The 20,937-nt window shown below is 38.2% G+C and overlaps 1 protein-coding gene across 2 annotated transcripts in view; it reads right to left on the minus strand.

The window, feature by feature from the left end:
• The window catches only part of ZNF277 (zinc finger protein 277), a 137,922-nt gene that overhangs the window by 8,564 nt on the left and 108,421 nt on the right, over nt 1-20,937 (minus strand). For both annotated transcript variants that reach the window (XM_061165343.1, XM_061165342.1), the window contains exons 5-7: nt 17,305-17,396; nt 10,449-10,559; nt 7,504-7,636 (exon numbers count right to left, since the gene is read on the minus strand). In XM_061165343.1, coding sequence (XP_061021326.1) covers nt 7,504-7,636; nt 10,449-10,559; nt 17,305-17,396 — 336 coding nt within the window. The remainder of the gene's footprint in view (nt 1-7,503; nt 7,637-10,448; nt 10,560-17,304; nt 17,397-20,937) is intronic.

A 20,937-nucleotide genomic window follows, 5' to 3' on the forward strand; every position in this document is an offset into this window, starting at 1 on the left:
GTCGGGCATACAGTGGGTACTAGAAATTATTTTTTTGAGTTGAATTGTAACTGAAAACATCTAAAAAATGTGACGTCAATTTAGATCTTACTTCAGAAGTTTTGTGCATGTTGAGTAAATAGTTAATGTATAAAAATCACATGGTACCAGGTAATAGTTGGTACTCAAATATCTACTCAAATCCCTTTTATCTCTTACAGTTCATGGAGGAGTTCCACCTTTGCAGGGCTATGTCAGACAAATTTAGTCATAGTTTCAGCAAAACTTAATGCAGTGATGAGCAAGAATGCTTTCTTTTGGCCCAACCATGTCTCTTTTCTCCCTTGAGTCATTTTTTCTTTCTCTTGGCCTTTCTTCTCTCTCTACTCAATCTTCCCACTGTGCCATGCAAAAACAGACACTGCATTAAAGAGGGATACAGAGAAATATTACTGGGCACTTTTCCAAGCAGTTAAACTATGGTAACTGTCAAGTCCAACCTCACCTGATATAATACAGATATTCCTGTTTTATATCCTTTTTTTTAGAAAAACATTACCAGAATTCACTCTCAGTTAGAAACATTTTCTCAAGGAAGGTACTCATTTAACTAAAAACAAAGGACTACAAAAGCCATTATGATTTAGACAAAAAGAAAATCTATCATTCGTCAACTTAATGAGAGGTTTTGCAGCTGTCATTATCTATGAGCTAAATGATGCATAAACTCAGACATGCAGAGATTTACCATAACGTCATTAGAGACAGTTAATTTGGACTCCATAATGGACTTCCCAGAGTCGTCATGAAGTGTCTAAGCATCATTATGAACAGTAAGAATGGCCTCACCATTGCCAACAGGATTCTTATTAGATGGAATTTTTGGTGATGAATTAAATCTTTTATGCACTGGTTGGTCTCTTTGCACATGGACTCAAGGCCACTGCTGCAAGATATTACTCAAGGATGGGTCATTTGGGGTATTACCATTCAACAACACAGGCAAATGTTACTTATCAATAAATGTTTTGAGCCCAAAATGATGAAAAATATCTTTCACTGTCAAACTTCCAAAGTCAAAGCATTACTTTACAGCTTTCTCAGTATTGAGTACAACACAGGGATTTATCTAGGCAATACAGCACTAATCATTTACCGCTTGAGAACAAAATGGAACTCTGTGTTCATTAGTATAATAGGAAACAAGTGATTTGAATGTGACAGTGGCTGAGACTTTCCTAGAGTGCTCTGCCTTGGTACAATTAAATGTATGATTTATTATAAGAACAAGACACAAAGAGAAAAAAAAAATTAGTCTCTGATTAAGACACTGTGCCTACTAATGAATCATATCAGGAAAGAGAAGAACACACACACAGAAAACAAAGTTGGGAAGGCGTGTCAGTAAAGATGTTCAGAACACCTCCTCAAACCTCTGCATCAGATGGCTTATGATCAATGAGAGGGTGGGAAAAAACATGGGGAAAAAAGGTCCCTTTCACCCAGCACCCTTTCATCCCTAAAACTCACACACTTATACATGCTTACACACAAAAAAATCCATCAGAAACAGAGACAGTGTTTAAATGTAAATAATTACAGTAGAGAGAATTATAACAAAACTGAAAAACAGGTTAAGAGCCTACTTGTGTTGGGGCTTCCCTGGTGGCTCAACAGTAAAGAATCTGCCTGTCAGTGCAGGAGACGTGAGTTCGATCCCTGGGTTGGGAAGATCCCCTGGAGAAGGAAATGGCAACCCATTCCAGTGTTCTTGCCTGGGAAATCCCATGGACAGAGGAGCCTGGTGGGCTACAGTCCATGGGGTCACAAAGAGTTGGACATGCCTCAGTCACTAAACAACAACAATTTTTTGTTACAGATGGGTTTGTATATTTTAAAACTAAAAAAATTTAAATAAAAAAAATGATACAACTGCAAAAATACTTCCCTTTAGTAAAACTCAGGCCTTGAACCATGAGCACCTACAGAACATGTAGCTGAAGCCTTGAAGATGATGTTAAACAGTCTGCTGCCCTCTGAGGCAAGAGTATTTGAACATGAAACTGCCTGGGACATTCTCCCCTTAGCTGTTCCCCCCACCCCAACCTCCATTTCATTGAACCCTTCTGTTTGTGAGAAAACAAAGCATGAACTCTAAGTAGATAATTTAGATTATGCAAAAGACCTTTAGTATATTTATTTGCAAATCTATCAGTATTTAAAAACTGATATGAATTATTAAACAGGAAAATTATTTCTCCCAAGAAAGAAGATGGAATCTATCAATTTGCTGAGCCCAAAAGGGACCCCAAACAGCCTCTTTGTTTGTTGTTTATTGATCTCCCACCTTTTATGACTCTCAGAGTGTATCTTGCCAGGAATACCCTGGATGCTTCCATTACTGCTGGTCTGAAAATTCTGAAGTGGGACACTCTGTGGGTGCATGACTCAATTACCGCACAGATCTACTACAGGAGAGGTCAAAACATTAATTCTGCACACACCATTACAAAGTGTTGAAATTAATGTGCTTACACATCTGGTTCTCATACCAATCTCTAAGTTCCTTGAAAGTAGCAGCTGTTCTGCCATATTTTTCTTTCTGTTCCACCAGCATCTGGTACCTGGAAAGCACTCAAACGTTTGTAGAATGTATGAAGTCAATGAAATTTCTTCTGAAGGAAAGAGGATGTGAGAAATGGATGTGCAGACACTAGCTACTAAAACAACAATTTAATCTTTTGCCTACATCCACGTACTCATGTCAGTTTTTTCCCTCAGAGGAATAAACAATGAATGACTCTCATTTCTGTTTTCCTTTTTTTCTTCTTTTTAATCCTTAAAAAAAAATAAAGGAGGAAATCCCTGGTGGTCCAGTGGTTAGGTCTATGAGCTTCTGCTGCTAGGGGCCTGGGTTTGATCCCTGGTTGGGGAACTAAGATCTTGCAAGCTAGGTAGCGCAGCCAAAAATTTATAAAATAACAATAAAAAATTGACCTGCTCTTTAGGTTCTTAAGAAAAAAAAAAATGTGTTTATTGCTTAACTAAACTTTTAGAATAGTTTACTCTTGATAATATTTATTTTTCATTAATGAAGTCTAAAAGAAAACTAAAATGAAAAACCATTGGCCCTCATTTTTCTCCAACTATACACTATTAATATTTGGAACAGTTTTTTAAAATATATTTAGCCTATATATTTTTTATACCTTTATTTATAATATTCCAAGAACACTGTTAAGATTAATACTTCTGATAAGCACTCCTGTAGCTTAAGGCACTGATACATCTTTAGAGATGTTATTAGCTTTTTCAATTCTTTCCAAAGGTTAAGTTTACATCATTTCCAAGCTATGACAAACCTAGACAATGTATTAAAAAGCAGAGACATTACTTTGCCGACAAAGATCCATATAGTCAAAGCTATGGATTTTCCAGTAGTCATGTATGGATGTGAAAGTTGAACCACAAAGAAGGCTGAGTATCAAAGAATTAATGCTTTCAAACTGTGGTGCCTGGAGAAGACTCTTGAGAGTTCCTTGGATAGCAAAGAGATCAAATCAGTCAATCCTAAAAGAAGTCAACCCTGAATATTCATTGGAAGGACTGATGCTGAAGCTGAAACTCCAATACTTTGGCCACCTGATGCGGAGAGCCGACTCACTGGAAAAGATTCTGATGCTGGGAAAGACTGGGGGAAGGAGGATAAGGGGATGACAAAGGATGAAATCAGTTGAATGGCATCACTGACTCAATGGACATGAGTTTGAGCAAACTCCGGGAGATAGTGAAGGACCGGGAAGCTCGGCATGCTGCAGTCCATGGGGCTGCAAAGCGTCGGACACGACTGAGTGACTGAACAACAACAACAAGGCATCATAACACTTTTTAAGTTTTTTTTAAAAAAAAAATCTTTCCTATGCTTTCCCTGGCAGTTCAGTGGTTAGGACTCTGAGCTTTCATTGCCAAAGGTTCAATCCCTGGTTGGGGAACTAAGATCCCATAAGCTGTGTAGCGTGGTCAAAACAGGAAAAAAACAAACAAAAGCAAAAAATCCAGAAACAAAACACTTTATTGTTTTTGGCCTCAATGGAAAAGCACAGAGAGCTAAGATGGTTAGGGTTGTGGGTTAGAGCCCTTAAGGATCCAATTAAAGTCAGCTTTACCTTGACCATGGGTCATCTTCTCCTTTGGTATAAACGATAAAGGCAAAGGGTGTGTATGTGTGCAGATCATTAAGAATTTATCACCATTAACTGACCAAATCCCCAAACCAACCCAAAGTATAAGAGGTGGGTACTGGTACTATTTCAACTGTAAAAACTGAGGAAAAATTGAAGGAAACTGATGCAGAAAGCTTTAGCTATGTGACCCTGGAAAATTAACTTCTCTATGCTCTAGTTACTTAATCTATAAAAGAGGATAATGACAAAACCTGTGTCACAGGGATGTGGTTAAGAGTAAATGACTTAATATAAATACCGAAGACAGTACCTGGCACATCCGTGCATGTGTGCTAAGTTGCTTCAGTTGCATCCAACTCTTTGCCACCCTATGGACCATAGCCCCCCCCCGCCAGGTTCCTCTGTCAATAGAATTCTCCAAGCAAGAATACTGGAGTGGGTTGCCAAGCCCTCCTCTAGGGGATTTTCCTGACCCCAGGAATGAACGTGGATCTCTTATGTCTCCTGCATTCACAAGAGGGTTCTTTACCCTTTTACTAGCACCACCTGGGAAGCCTGTACCTGGCACATAGTTGGTACTCAAAAGCTGCTAATTAAAACCAAACCAGGGAGAATGGGTACGTGTACATGATGTACGGCTGAGTCTGCTGTCTACCTGAAACTATCACAACATTGTTAACCAGTTATTTCCCAATACAAAATGAAAAGTTGAACCCCTCCACCAAAAGCCTTAAAAAAAAAAAACTATCAATATTACCCTGAAGTGATTTAATTTTCATTTTATATGTTATTAAAGCCTTTACATTCTCTTGAAGTACTTCTTTCAAGCCATGATTCATCCCACATGAAATCTGGGCTCTCCGTGGGCAGTACAATCTAGCACGCTCATCTAGAGCCAGCTGGTCCTCACGGATAATTCCAGTTTTCCCAGCTGCACTATTTGATGCCCGTATCGAACTTTTCTAAAAGTGCCAGCAAAATCTGAGTGAGCAGTTTCTCTGAAGTCTCCTCTAAAAGATAAACACCTCCAGCTATGTACAATGTTCTACTAATCCTAAACTCTTGACTATTAGTTTAAAAGAGCCCCAGAAGGAAGTACTAGTAAATTGTTTCCACAGCTTCCTGCAGTAGCTGAATATTTCTTAGAGCTAACACTGAAGTCCATTCCCTGTTAGATTGGGCTGGGCCCTGAAGTAGCGTTTGCTCTAGGAATTAATGACTGAGTGATTTCAAGAGAAGATTGAAAGACTCAATCTTAGCTAGTTGTAAACCATCTGTAGCAAACCACAGCAACCTCTCAGAGACAATCTTTAAACACATGCTAACCTTATTTCTCAAGGGGAATTTTATTTTAATATGCTAAGGATTAGTTAGAACAGGCAAAAATTTTATCCTAAAGCAGAGACTTCCAACATAATTCAGAATATGCTTTCTGTCCAATAGATAAAATGGCTCATTATTATCAATTATGCCTTTTGTGGCCAATGGACTTGGATTAAAATTCTTTCATATTAAGAGCAAAAACACTTTCTATTTGCTTTAGAAAGCTGTCAGAACTGGAACTCCTCATCTTTCTATCAATTCCAATGCAGAATTACTTAACTCCTTCTCCTGTCATGAGTAGTTTTGTTAGAGAACCACTGACTGCAACTGCCAATCCTAGACAGGCACGATAACAACCACTTTGTATGAGTTATCATAAACAACAGGAGGTCCTGGGAAGTAATGCACAACTAACAAGTTACCACCAACTGGAAGAATTCAGGAAAGGTCAAAAGGGGAGAGGAGATGCCAGTCCATATGTCCTACTAACTTCCCAGAATCCTTCTTGCTGAAATCCATCTTAGGTGAGAGATATGCACGCCACCAGGAATACCCTTGAGTCAAAATGATTGGCCACAGACAACCAGGAAACTAAACCACTTACCATAAAACCTGAAACTGTGAGCCATGTGGCAGAACAGTTCTCCTGGGTTCCCTTTGCTGCTCTTCCCCTGGTGCCCCTTCCCAATAAAGTCTCTTGCTTTGTCAGCATAAGAATCTCCTTGGACAATTCATTTCCAAGTGTTAGACAAGAGCCCACTCTTGGGCTCTGGAAAGGGTCCCCCTTCCCACAAGAGTTTCCTACCTTTGCTATGTATACGTAAAACAAAAATCAGCAGACTGGGTGCAGGGCTGGTAGCACTCTCCAGTCAGTATGTCAATCAAAAATCTCTTTTTAAATTTCCAAATGCACCTAAAGAGAAGGACATTTGCCTCCAACTGAATACCTCTTCTTACACAAAAAGGACTGTAATCTACAGAGGCCAGTAAATGGTACGGAGGTTTCTGGGCAAGGAAAGTTTACAAAGTATTTAAAATCCTTGACATGGTAACCTCATCAATCCATCATATATATATATATATATATATATTTTTGTGTGTGTGTGTGTGTGTGTGTGTGTGTGTGAAAGAAAGGCAAAGATATTTTAAAGGGGGAAAAGGTCATGAGTGAAGAGACTATAAACGATTATCTAGCACAGTACCCAGCACACCCAGAAAAGAATTTAGAAAAGAATATAGAAGTCCCTGTATTAATATATATAGAAGTATACAGTATACTGGAGAAGGAAATGGCAACCCACTCCAGTACTCTTGCCTGCAAAATTCCACGGATGGAGGAGCCTAGTAGGCTACAGTCCATGGGGTCGCAGAGTCAGACACGACTGAGCGACTTCACTTTCTTTCTATAGTTCCTTTTGGAGAACGAAATGGCAACCCACTCCAGTGTTCTTGCCTGGAGAATCCCCATGGACAGAGGGGCCTGGTGGGCTACAGTCTATGGGGCTGCAGAGTTGGACACGACTAAGCAACTAACATACATACATACATACATATAGTATACGGAATATAATAGTATATAGAGTATAGAAGTCCCTGTACTCAAAGTGGTGGTGGTGGTTTAGTCCCTCAGTCGTGTCTGACTCTTGCGACCCTGTGGACTATAGCTCTCCAGGCTCCTCTGTCCATGGGATTTTCCAGGCAAGGATACTGGAGTGGATTGCCATTTCCTTCTCCAGGGGATCTTCACAACAAGTAACAGACAATAAATGGGTGGCAATGTGTGGCTATCCATATGTTTTACATTTATTTATTTGAGCAAGATCCCTACGAGTTTTAGAGACACAACCTTTTTACTATATAAACACCTGGCAAACTAAGAGACAAATCAAATCACGTTACCTTTTGTAAACTAACCATTTTAAAACTAACCATTGCTTCAAAGTATCTCTCAACCACATTTTGATGTTTGTAGACAGGCAATCAAATTTTAAATTATGAAGAGAAAAGAATGCCTTACCAAATAATTGATGACATAAAATCGGTCATATTCTCTGTTCTTAGGATTGATCCGACGATGCTGTTTTTTCCTCATATGATCTTTAAGTGTATTTTTGTCCCTGAAGGTCTTCTCACAATACAAGCACTGCAAGCTACAAGAAAGACACAAACACTGAGATTAAATAAGTCCCTTGAATAGCTGTTGCAGCAGACCTTTATTATTATTATTATTATTGGGCCTTAAAATTTACTCATTTTTTAGGTCTCATAGAGTTTTCAAATGGGATGTAATATCTTTTTTGGAATCCCTCTCCCTTTATTCATTTGGCTTTAAAAGATGTGTATTGTGGTTTATTTTGTAGTTGGCTATACTTGCCAACTTGGCTATTTAGTCAAAACTATGATAAAGGTATCAATTACCCAAAAATGATTTTGGTGCTTTACTAATTGAATTGAAATATCTATTCTAAAAATGAAAATAAAGGTATGTTCTTAATATAATTATAATGTTAACCAGCACTGATTGCTTCCACTGAGTGTAATGATTAGTCTGGTTTGGCATATCCTGTGACCTGATTTGCAGGGTTTAACTCCACAACTCCAGTTGTGGGACTTGGTCAAGTTACTTGCTATCTCTGTTACCACTCATTTTCTGATCTCTAACCTGAAGATAACACATTTTAGAGTATACTTATGACAATGTATACAAATAAATTCATAACCATGAGACTAATTTACACAAAATATGAACAATATATGAACACATTTAAACCATGCTTTATTTATATATATATGAATAAAATGCCTAGCATATTCATGGCACACAGTAAGTGCTACTTTTACTATCTTATCATTCACATGTACCTTCTGCTAGAGTATTTTCCCTAACTGGGACTCATTACCTAATGAGGCAGTAATGACCAGTTTTGAACAGATTACTAGCAAAATGTCTTTTCTCATACTAAGCTGGACAGTTGATACTGCCTGGAACTTCTACCCAACAGTCATAAGAGTTCTACTTTCTAGTCACAAAGAATTCATGAAAACACTAAAATTATAACCGAGCAGGACACTGTGGGGCATTCCCAGGACACAACACTTCCACCATGTCCTCTGTCTGCCTCTTGCCTGTAGAAAAGTTGCAGTCTTCCAGGCCTCCCCTGAGTCACAAAAGTCTATCTCAAGAATTAATGATTGACAAGATAGGAAAATATAGTGACAAAAACAGCAGTTGGGTCAGGATAACTTGCATGAATTTGAATAGTAAATCAGCCATATGGCAGTCATGGCATCTTTAGTTCCTTCTTGAAGTACCTGAAGACCATGGGCACGTGGGCTCCAGATCTACTGGAACCTGAGGATTGATAATGTTAACCCTTGTGACACCGGCCTGTCACCTCAACATCAATCAATCAGAGAACTGTACATAAGCTGATCAAACATCCTGTGATTATCCTCCCTCAACTTGCCTTTAAAAATGCTTCCCTGGACACAGACATAGAGAACAGATTTATGGACACGGGGTGGTGGCAGGGAGGAGGAAGGAGAGGGTGAAATGTATGGAGAGAGTCACATGGAAACTTGTGTTACCACATGTGAAATCGAGAGCCGGGGGGATTTGCACTATGACTCAGGGAACTCAAACAGGGCCTCTGTGACTATCTAGAGGGGTGGGCTGGGGAAGGAGGTGGGAGAGGGTTCAAGAGGGAGGGGACATGCATATACCTATGACTGGTGTTTGGCAGAAGCCAACAAAATTCTGTAAAGCAATTATCCTTCAATTAAAAACTAAATAAATTAAATTAAAAAACTGCTTCCCTGAAGCCCAGTAGGGAGTTCTGGTCTTCTGAGCACGAGCCACCTGTTTTCCTTGTGTGGCCCTTGTGGAAACCTTCCTATGTTAAACTGATGTTTTGGTTTGCTTCGTCTCATTGTGTGTTGGGCACATGAACTTGGGTTTGACAACAAAATGACTAAAATAAGTTTTTGTTGCTATTTTGAATTCTTTTCCATCTTTACCAAACAACATCTCAATTATTTTTTATGCCACAGAAGTAACTATATTCTTTTATAGTAAATAATTTATGGGCAATAAGTTGATTAAGGATATTCATTACTGCTAGTCTTGCTAGAGAACACACCTGGTATTATTTTATAAATGAAGGATCATTCATTAAAAGAGTGAAGAGACCTGTTTTAATGTACTGTTGATACCAGAATATGAATTTAGAATTTTATAGCAGGTATTTCTTGCTCAATGTTACTGCTCCAAATGTTGTGGGCTGATACACCACATTATTAGTACTATATTTAAGTGAATAAAGTTAGGGTTTGAGAGTAAAATCTTGAGCCCTTCCTTAGAAAGAAGAGTGAACCCCCATTTTGGTGATGTAGAGAATTTTCTTCCCTATTTCTACAAGTTAAACAGTCAGAATATAACCTCAAGAAAAGTGGACTATTATGATATATAAATGTAAATTAACACTAAAGTTAAAAAAATACAAGCAGGATGCTATGTTTCACCTAAAGTTGAATAATATCTAGGAATCTGACTTTTCTAAATGTGTAGAATAATTATAGACAGAAGTATAGAAATTATGAATCCAAAATGAAGAACAGTAGTTACTCAGGGAGATACTAATGAGGAAGGGAACAAAGGGAGACTCAAGGGACATAGTAACATTGTCTTTCTTATGCTGGTAAGTATATTTTTCATACCCTATATAACACACCTTATAGTGGTATATACATTGTTTGCTACATATGACATTCATATTTAAAGGTGACTAAAAGGCAATATGATCTACACAAAATAGACTGTCATATAAAATGTGAACTCCTCCAACATGAGAAATGAGAAAATCTCTATTTTTTTAATTACTTGTGACTTTTAATTTTTAAAAATTCACAATGGAGTCCAAGGTTAAGATAGCTTTAGGCTGTGTTTCATAAAGCTGTACTTACTTGTCAAGCTTTTTCTGTAATGTACACAGAAATTCACTGCAGTTTACAATGTTGTCTGGCAATCCAATGTTGAAAGCATGTTCTCTGGCCATGTGGTTCAAAAGAACAGATCTAGGAAGAAATTTGAGCCATCTGTATTACTTATAACTCATCTAGGAACAAATCAGGTCAGAAGTAGCATTTATATAATGATAACAATACTAATTAGAAGACAAGCAAAGGTTAAACACGGCGACATACCAGAATGGGTTACCATTTCCTTCTCCAGGGAATCTTCCCAACTCAGGGATGGAACCTGAGTCTCCTGCATTGGCAGGTGTATTTTTTTTTTTTACCACTGAGCCACCAGGGAAGTCTATGTAATAGTATGCATAAACATATCAGTTCTTTAAAGGGAGTCCACAATCTGTCACTGAGCAGGATTACACTCTACTGGTGAATTGAGTATCTGTGCTTTAAACTATTAAATAAATGTGCTTTGCCTACTCTTCCAATTAATGAGGAAGAGACAACAGCTCAAGTGAAATATATAAACAAATATAACCCAGGATCATAGACATTTAGTTAGCTTATCACTGGATGCAAAACTGGAATCCACAGTTCACATATCTAATTTCATGTAAAGGTTATGATAACTTGCATACACAATGACCATCTTTTTGATCATTTCATGTATAGAAGGAAAATTTTAATTTATGTAATATAGTGTAACTTTTACACAGAAAAAATCTTATGTGTAAAATACATACTTTGGGTGTTTACCACAAATTTAATTCATAAAACAAAGGTGACAGTTTTTGGGAACTTATTAGTACACATACCAATGATAGACTATGTACAGTGACATTACACAGTTTATTTTTCCTAGCTTGTTTAGATACATAGCTGGCCCCAAATTGCTTTCATTGTTTTTTTTCTCTTCAGAAAGTAAAATATAGCAACCACCTTCATGAAAATGTTTTTTTTTCTTTACTATATAATAGATACATTTATGAATCTCATAGTTCATATGTCCATTTGTAAAATCACTTAAGTATTACAGACAAATATGAATAAAACTAGTATGTGCTGGTCTACTCCACAGTACCTTCTGGGCCTGTAAGGGGACCCCCCAGGGACAGCCCAGACAGAGCTGGACTTTTCCAGGGATTCTAGGCATGAGGCCCAGGCTGTGGAAGGGTCCAGGCAGAAGCAGAGGTGGGGTCCTCTTTCAGGGATTGGGATGGGTGAGTGGCAGGCTATGTGAGGCAGATGGTTGGAGAGCTTCCCCTAACCTCAAGGCTGTACTGGGGCAGAGTTCAGTGCCTCTAGATCCAGACCCTATATTGTACCTGGAAGGATTCAGCAATCATTAACAGCTGGTTCAAGGCCTATGGATGAATTAGGAGGATTACTTCATCCTAGTCTGTGTGGCATTAGGATCTCTCACTTTTTTAAGAGTTGTACTGAATGTACTTATGGGAGATTACTGCTCTCATTTCTCTGGGACCTAAAGGCTTGATATCTAGGGTCCATAAGTTAAGAGATGGAAGCTAAGCCAATGCATTTTTCCTCTCTCAAATATTTCTCCCTTGTTTCATTGTAGGAATAAAGGTTTCCCTACATAGTTAAACAATGCAGTTTGCCTGAATCAGTATCAATTGGGATAAATGACAGATTGGCCACAAAACTTAAAAGGAAAATCTGGGGAATGAGATGATTATAGGGGATTTTCAACAAAGTTCAAGCACCCTTCTAAGTATCTAGAAACACACATGTGCAGGGCTATGTGCATCCCAAGGAAATCCCTGAGAATACCCTAATCTTTCACCTGTGGCTGACTCTGAGACTCTACAAAAGCAGGGAGTGAAGGTTAAGGCAGAGTTGTAAACTGATGGAGCACTGAAGATAGGTCTCAAGCCAAACACAGAACTCCTTGGCAAAGGGAAGATCAGGTATGTTTTCTCAAGGCATTTAACTAAATTGCTGCCATATCATTATTGAATGCTGAGCTGAGTAAATATGTTCAGCAGCCATACCTGACAAAGAATACATGCTTCAGAGAACGAGTTCAGGACACTCACTAAATACACAAATAGCAACAACAAAAACTCTGGTTGGGTAGGGACAAATCTAATTTCTGTAGTTATCACATTATTTAAAATGTTGAGTTTTCAACAAATTACAAGACGTGCAAAGAAAAGAAACTATGGCCTACCATATGAAAAGAAAGTAGTCAGTAGAAACTGTCACTATTTCTGAGTAAGCCCAAATGTTGGACATAACAGACAAAGATCATAAGATAAATTAGATTATAAAAATATGTGCAAAGAACTAAAGAAAACCATGACTAAATAATGAAAAAAAGGTATGAGAAGGATACCCTGACCAAAATGGGAATACTAATAAAAAGATAAAAATTCAACAAAACAGACAAATTCTGGAGATGAAATGTATAGTAACTGAAATGAAAAATTCACTAGAAGGGCCCAAAAGAAAATTTGAACTGGCAGAACAAAGAATCAATGAACTTGAAGATCAATTGAGATTTGCCAGTCTGCAGAAGAGAAGAAGAAACAATGCCGAAAATTAAATTGAGCCTCAGAGATTATTACATCTACCAATCTATGTATAATAGGATTCCCCAAAAGCAAAAAGGATAGGGGCAGAAATAATATTTGAAGAAATAACAGCTAAAAACTCCCCAAATTTGATGGAAAAGATTAACTCAAACATTGAAGAAGCCCAAAAACTTCATGTAGAATAAATTAGACAGACTCATACCAAGAGAAAAAATGAAGATGAAATCAAGACATTCCCAGATAATAAAACCTGAGAAAATTCATTGTTAAAGGACTTGGCCAATAAGAAACTAAAACAAATTCTTTGGGATAAAATAAAATGATGCTAGACAGTAATTCAAATATACATTAAAAAAATAAGCACCAGTAAAGGTAGTCACATAATCAAATATAAAAGGCAGTATAAATGAATTTGTTTATAAATCTTTTCTTCCCATATCTGATGTAAAAATAACTGCATGAAACAAAAATTTTAAAGACATGTTAATGAGCTTATTATGTACAAAGATGTAATTTATGTGACAACAATAGCACAAAGAAGCAATCCATCTTGGAGCAAATTTTTTGTGTATTGTTGAAATTACACTGGTATTAATCTGAGTTCAACTGTTTTAAGTTAAAATCTCAATTGTATTCCCCAGTGAATTATAGTGGATAGTGAGTGGACCACTAGAAAATAACTCAAAAAATAAGGTAAAAGAAACAAGGGAATTGAAATGGTGTGCTAGAAAATGTCTACTCAACAGAAAAGAAGGCAGTAATGGAGGAAAGAACTTCTTAAAAACTTAATAAGTAAAGAAAGTAAACAGCAAAATGGTATAAGTAAATCCCATATCATCAGTAATTACACTACAATAAACATAAATATAGGATAGCAAGAATGTACTCATTTTTCTATCCTTGACCATTACCCACGCCATATGTTTTTCTATTCTTTTTATGCCCAGGCTGGAAGAACACAAATATAATCCCCAAACATTGCTAATATCGTGCATAGCTAGAATCAGGTTATATTATTAATCTTTCATTATAAACAGACCTTTTCATAAATAAGAGCTGCAGAAGGAAAGGGGACATTTTATAAAAATAAGACACTGCTTATTTTATCATTGGTTAAAGCTACCTGGCAAGTGGTGCAGTGATAAAGAATTTGCCTACCAACGGAGAAGACGCAGGAGACACAGGTTCGATCCCTGGGTTGGGAAGATCCCCTGGAGTAGGAAATGGCAACTCACTCCAGTAATCTTGCCTGGTAAATTCCATGGACAGAGGAGCCTGGCAGGCTACAGTCCATGGGGTTGCAAAGAGTTGAAGAGTGAGCACCCACACATGCATGTGCACTTGGTTGTATGGTGCAAGATAAAGCAAACTTCTGTCTCTGCAACAGGCTGACTGCCTTTCTCATCAAACTTTCACTCCTTATATCCTGATACCCATGTATCCCTGAGTTTAATATAAATCATAAGGATATATATTTCAAATCATGTCAGTATCTACATTTATCATAAAAACTTAAGCTATAGAAAACAAAAATATTTGTAGATTTTTAATACTAGAGATTCTTAATAATAGTCACATGGCTCCTCACTGAGTCAATAATAGTCTTAATGTTAAATCAGAAATAACATGTTAAAAGGAAGTAGCAGTGCTTGGTAAGCTTTTTGATAGGGAGGTGGTCCTCACTTCCATCCCCATAAATTCCTTTGATATATAGACAGTGTTAAAAGCATAATGACTGGCCTGGCATAGGTTTTCCTCTATGCTAACTGATCTATATGAGTATCAAATTTTCATAACTGGTGTTTTCAACATTGATGCTTCATCCAAACCCTTTTCTAAATTCAAACATATAGTTACCCTCTCCTTTTCCATGTTTTTCAGACAACAATGTCAGTTACTGTGCTTAGCCGTTTTTTTTAAACTAAAGACTGCTTTCCTTCAAGTGGGCAGCAGAATGATTGTCCACTCTAGGTTGTCACTAAAACTATTCCCATTCCCCAGAAGTTACAACTTCATGACTTGTATTTAAGTTAATGTACACTTGTAAATATTACTGTTGTATAAAAAGAACTTAGTCTGGTCTTTGTCTTTGGCTCCAGGCACTGAACTTCAAAAATCCTCGGAAGTTCTGTAAGATTATTTTGTTATGCCAATAAAGTGACTTGTGGTAGGCTTCTAGACTGCTTCAGAACGGGGGTTGATTGCCAGAAAGACTAAACAACTAAGTGATCAAAATTTAGGAACCCAGAGCCACCCTGACCTTCAGAAAGAAGAGAGGATCTGGAGACTAAGTTCCATAATTAAATTAAGTATGCTCACATAATGAAGCATGTAAAAATTCTGGATACCAAAACTCAGTGAAGATTCTTGGTTGGTGAATACACTGACGTGACAGGAGGTGATAGATTCTGATTCTTTGAGAAGGCACAGAAGTTCTGTCTTAAGGACCCATCCGGACCCAGCTCTATGTGTCTCTTAATCTGACTGTTCCTGATCTGTATCTTTTATGGCTAACGCTTTTCTGAGTTTTGTGAGTCATTCTAGTGAATTAATGAACCTAAGCAAATTAGAAGCACAAGCTGGAATCAAGATTGCCGGGAGAAATATCAATAACCTCAGATATGCAGATGACGCCACCCTTAAGGCAGAAAGTGAAGAGGAAGTAAAAAGCCTCTTGATGAAAGTGAAAGAGGAGCGTGAAAAAGTTGGCTTAAAACTCAACATTCAGAAAACTAAGATCATGGCATCTGGTCCCATCACTTCATGGGAAATAGATGGGGAAACAGTGGAAACAGTGGCAGACTTTATTCTTTTGGGCTCCAAAATCATTGCAGATGGTGATTGCAGCCATGAAATTAAAAGACATTTACTCCTTGGAAGGAAAGTTATGACCAACCTAGACAGCATATTAAAAAGCAGAGACATTACTTTGCCAACAAAGGACCATCTGGTCAAGGCTATGGTTTTTCCAGTGGTCATGTATGGATGTGAGAGTTGGACTGTGAAGAAAGCTGAGCACCGAAAAGTTGATGCTTTTGAACTGTGGTGTTGGAGAAGACTCTTGAGAGTCCCTTGGACTGCAGGGAGAGCCAACCAGTCCATCCTAAAGGAGATCAGTCCTGAGTGTTCATTGGAAGGACTGATACTGAAGCTGAAACTTCAGTACTTTGGCCACCTCATGCGAAGAGTTGACTCATTGGAAAAGACCCTGATGCTGGGAGGGATTGGGGGCAGGAGGAGAAGGGGACGACAGAGGATGAGATGGCTCAATGGCATCACTGACTCGATGGACATGAGTCTGAGTAAACTCTGGGAGTTGGTGATGGATAGGGAGGCCTGGCGTGCTGCGATTCATGGGGTCGCAAAGAGTTGGACACGAATGAGCGACTGAACTGAACTGAACTGAAGCAAATTATTGGTGGAAATCCCTGAATTTGTAGCCAGTTCGTCAGAAGTGCAGCTGTCCAAGGGAATCTCTGAACTTGTATGGTGTCTAAAGAGGGGGCAGTCTTGTAGGGGATGACCGCCCTTAAACCAACAGTGAAGTGAAGTGAAGTGAAGTGAAGTGAAGTGAAGTGAAAGTCGCTCAGTTGTGTCCAACTCTTTGCAACCCCATGGACTGTATAGTCCGTGGAATTCTCCTGGCCAGAATACTGGAGTGGGTAGCCTTTTCCTTCTCCAGGGGATCTTCCCAACCCAGGGATCGAACCCAGGTCTCCTGCATTGCAGGCGGATTCCTTACCAGCTGAGACACAAGGAAAGCTCAAGAATACTGGAGTGGGTAGCCTATCCCTTTTCCAGTGGAGTCTGATGCTAACTCTGTGTGGTTAGTTTTAGAATTGAATCAGAGTATATCAGTTGGTTTTAGGCCAGTTGGGGCTGGTGACAGAATTACCAATTCCCCGTTTATTTCCCCCCTTAGATCTTTATCATTTTTAATGTTTAAAAATAAAACACCAAAAGCTGCTGAAGGTTTAGAGTTTACAAGTTAATACAGAAGGGCACATCTGTTGCACATGATCTTGGCCTGTCAACAGATATTAAAAAGCCCTACAACATTAAACACAAATCTATTTCTGGCTTTTAAAAAATTTTATTCCCCTACTTTGCTTAGAGCAAAACATTCCATCTTTGATGTTTGGTGTATTAAAAAAAAAAATTACTGTGGATATATTAAAGGGGACCGAGCCAATTCATGTAACTTAATCTATATAAGATTAAAACACTCACTGTCAGTGTTTTGACAAGTTTTCAGATGAAAAACAGTAACATTTAAATACATACACAACAGCTACCTGTTTCCGATGAATTCCTCATTGCAAAACATACAAATGCCATGAAAGCTGTTGTCATTTCGTTCTTGTTGCTGTTGCTCCAGAATTTCTTTCTGTAAAGGAAAAACAGATACATTATGTTATCTTTAATAAATGCATAGCTAGCTAGTGAAAAATGTCATGGTCTGGTTGGGAGGAAACTGGAGAGTGGCACAAAGGAAGTATATGAACACTGATGATATTTCAAATTTCTGCATTCCTGTTCTTGTACCTAAATTCCAGGTCTATACAGTTAAATGCCAGACAACATAGTATTTGGATAGCTATGTAGGAAACAAAGTCAACAGGGTCTTACCATCCTTTCCCGACTCTGTCCTTTCTCCTCTCTTTATCAGTCATCTCCCAATCTCACTCTCTTCCAAAAGCAAAAATGTGCTCCTTTCTGGAATTCTCAGTTTAGTTTGTAATCAAGTTCTGATCAATGCTTTTTACTTGATCTTTCATGTTACTTCTTGCCACCAATCCCAATGCCATCACCCTCAATCCAGTCTTTAGTCAGTCATTACGAGATTACTATGAGTAAGTCCCCTAGAGGGTCTGCCTGATTTTAATCCTTTTTTCTACCATATTCATCCTCTCTTTGGCAGGTAGAAAAACCTCTTAAAATTATTTTCAGGTACAATTATCTTGTTACTCTCCAATTCATATAATTTAAAACATGTATCAGTAACATCCTAGTCTATTCCCATTTCTGCCATGTAGTCAGTTCTGAACTACAGTACAACAAATAAAGAGTTCAGAATCTGAAACATTGAGAAGAAATAGATTTGAAGCCTGGTGTGCTGCACCCCATGGGTTTGCAAGGAGCTGGATACCACTTAGCGGCTGAACAACAACTACAACTCACTTGTACTTGATATTTTATTTAACTTCTATAATACTTAAGTTTTCTCAATTTTAAGGTGAAAATATTACCTCACAGCATTGTTTACAGGATAAGATCAAAAATTAGTGTAAAGAATTCAAATTGCACATGTGTATGGTCAGGCCACTCAAGATGGCTGTTCTCCTGCTCTCTGAACATCTCCTGCCCTATCAGCCCCTGCTTCACTTCTATCTTACGTACATGACTGACCATAAAGAAGGCTGAGTGCCGAAGAATTGATGCTTTTGAACTGTGGTGTTGGAGAAGACTCTTAAGAGTCTCTTGGACTAAAAGGAGATCAAATAAGTCAATCTTAAAGGAAATCAACACTGAATATTCATTGGAAGGACTGATGCTGAAGCTGAAGCTCCAACACTTTGGCCACCTGATGTGAAGAGCCCATTCACTGGAAAAGACCCTGATGCTGGGAAAGACTGAAGGCAGGAGAAGTGGGTGACAGAGGATGAGATGGTTGGATGGTATCACTGACTCAATGCACATGAGTTTCAGCAAGCTCTGGGAGATGATGAAGGACAGGGAAGCCTAGCGTACTGCAGTCCATGGGGTTGCAAAGTGTGGAATACGACTGAGTGACTGAATAATAACAACAACACATGACTGACATTCCTACACACAAGCCTCAGGCCCCAGCTAGTGATTGTTCTTATCAAAGGGGCAGTGAGGGGCATGCCCCTTTACTGGTCTCCTGGTAACTAAGGAGCTCATCTGCCCTCACTTCCCCTCTAATTGGTAACTTGCTTTACCATCCTCTCTTTTGCTTGCTTTATCTTCTGAATGGATATGAAAACTCTTTGAAATTAAAAGAGAGTATTTTATGCTGTTCTTATTTTACATCTGCATACTACTTTTCAGCTACTCTTGTAACATGAAGCTCAAAATAGGAACTTCATAAAGTCTATTACTGACTATAAATATTTGTAGGACAGCCTAAAAATGAGCTAGTATCTAGAAGCTTAACAAATTCCATTGGTACGTCTGGAAATCTATTACCAAACACTTAGAAATATTAATCCACTGAAGAAAAAAAATTAAGATACTGCCACAATAAAAATCAATTCAATCAACTTTTGCTTTCAGTCATGATGAAAATAATTGATACTGGACTTCCCCTTCCCCTGTAAACTACTATAAAACAAGTTGCTTCATATATTGTATCTGTTTTCAGAAAATGGTTAATAGCACTGTGATGGATGAGTAAAAATAAATAATACATTGCCAGTTTTCTGTTGGGTAGTATTTTCCAAATCACAACACAGGGAAGTTAAACCCAAATGAAGGGTATATATCTACCTCAGTTGGTGGAGAAGAAAAAAAAAAAGACTGGCATTCAGCATACTTTAAAAGCAAGAGAAATTTGTGGGACAAGGTACTAGAGAGAAGAGAGCTTCAGAGGAAGAGCTCAAGAAACCTGGACTGGGATTCTTTATATCTTTGTCCAAATACTGAGCTCTCTCTATATATAGGGTTAGTCCCTGGTGGCTCAGTAATAAAGGATCCACTGCAATGCAGGAGACATGGGTTTGATCCTGGGGTTGGGAAGATCCCCTGGAGAAGGAAATAGTAACCCACTCCAGTATCCTGCCCAGGAAATTCATGAATGGAGAAGTCTGGTGGGCTACAGTCCATGGGATCAAAAGGGTTGGACACAACTGAGTGACTAAACCACCACCACAACCAATGTGTGAGGCCTGATAGGGGGGTTTCCAGGGGCTGTGAAGCTTAATGGGGATTCTAGAAGTCACAGCATTGGACTCAGTATGTTGGAACCTGACATACAGAATGGAGAGACCTTACTCAACACTTCAGGCACACAGCAAATATAAAAGAACACTTTTACTTCATGAAGCTTAGGGCTTTCTGTTGGTGGCAAGTGGATAGACAAAAGCAAAAGAAACAAAGGGAGTAAAGTTTATGTATCAGAAAATTTCAATTATTGCTTTTTAAGTTAATCTTACATAAAAACTGAAAGTGACAGTAAAAGTCAAATTAAAGGAAAAGCGAACCTTCACAAACATGTATAGTCCAACTGAAAAAGAGAAAACACATCTCAGAGCCTTTTATTTACAGCTATGTTAGCAGCAACCAAAAAAACCCAACAGATAATGCTCTTGATAAATAAAGATCACTTTAAATACCCTGCAGTAAGGCTGAGCAATACTTTCTTGGTCTGCTCCTGTTTTTGGACTATGAGACCAGTTAACACTTATTAAAATCATCTTTCTGGCTCATATTTCTCAGGCTGGTGATGATATAACCCAAAGTTGGCTAAAGAAATATCTTACTGAATATTTCCCTGGTTTTGATTCAGCACAAACATAACACATTTCTGAGTTTAAACCACAGTGATACTAAGCCATCTACAGTTTACTTTGGCCAAATTTAAGTTTTATCAGTTGACCCTAATTGGTACAACCTAAGTATAGACACCTGAAGCTGTGTATAAATTCTTCTTAGGAGAGCCTAATTTGCATTTTGGTGAATTAGAAGGAGCATGGACTAGACAGGGCAGTAAAGCCAGAAGCCACTTTTTAGTGGCAAGTAGCTAAAACTGCTCCATTCTATTCGCATCCTTGAGCTTCTCTCACGTGGTGGTACTATGGCTTCTTGGCTGGTTTATCTGAACTACCTACAACCACAGTGAGAGAGACAAGGACTCTAGTGTTCTTGTGTCACCCTTGATCTGGCTGGTCCCGTACAACTTCTTTCAT

The sequence above is a fragment of the Dama dama genome, chromosome 18 (assembly GCF_033118175.1).
Source record: "Dama dama isolate Ldn47 chromosome 18, ASM3311817v1, whole genome shotgun sequence".
Classification (NCBI taxonomy): Eukaryota; Metazoa; Chordata; class Mammalia; order Artiodactyla; family Cervidae; genus Dama; species Dama dama.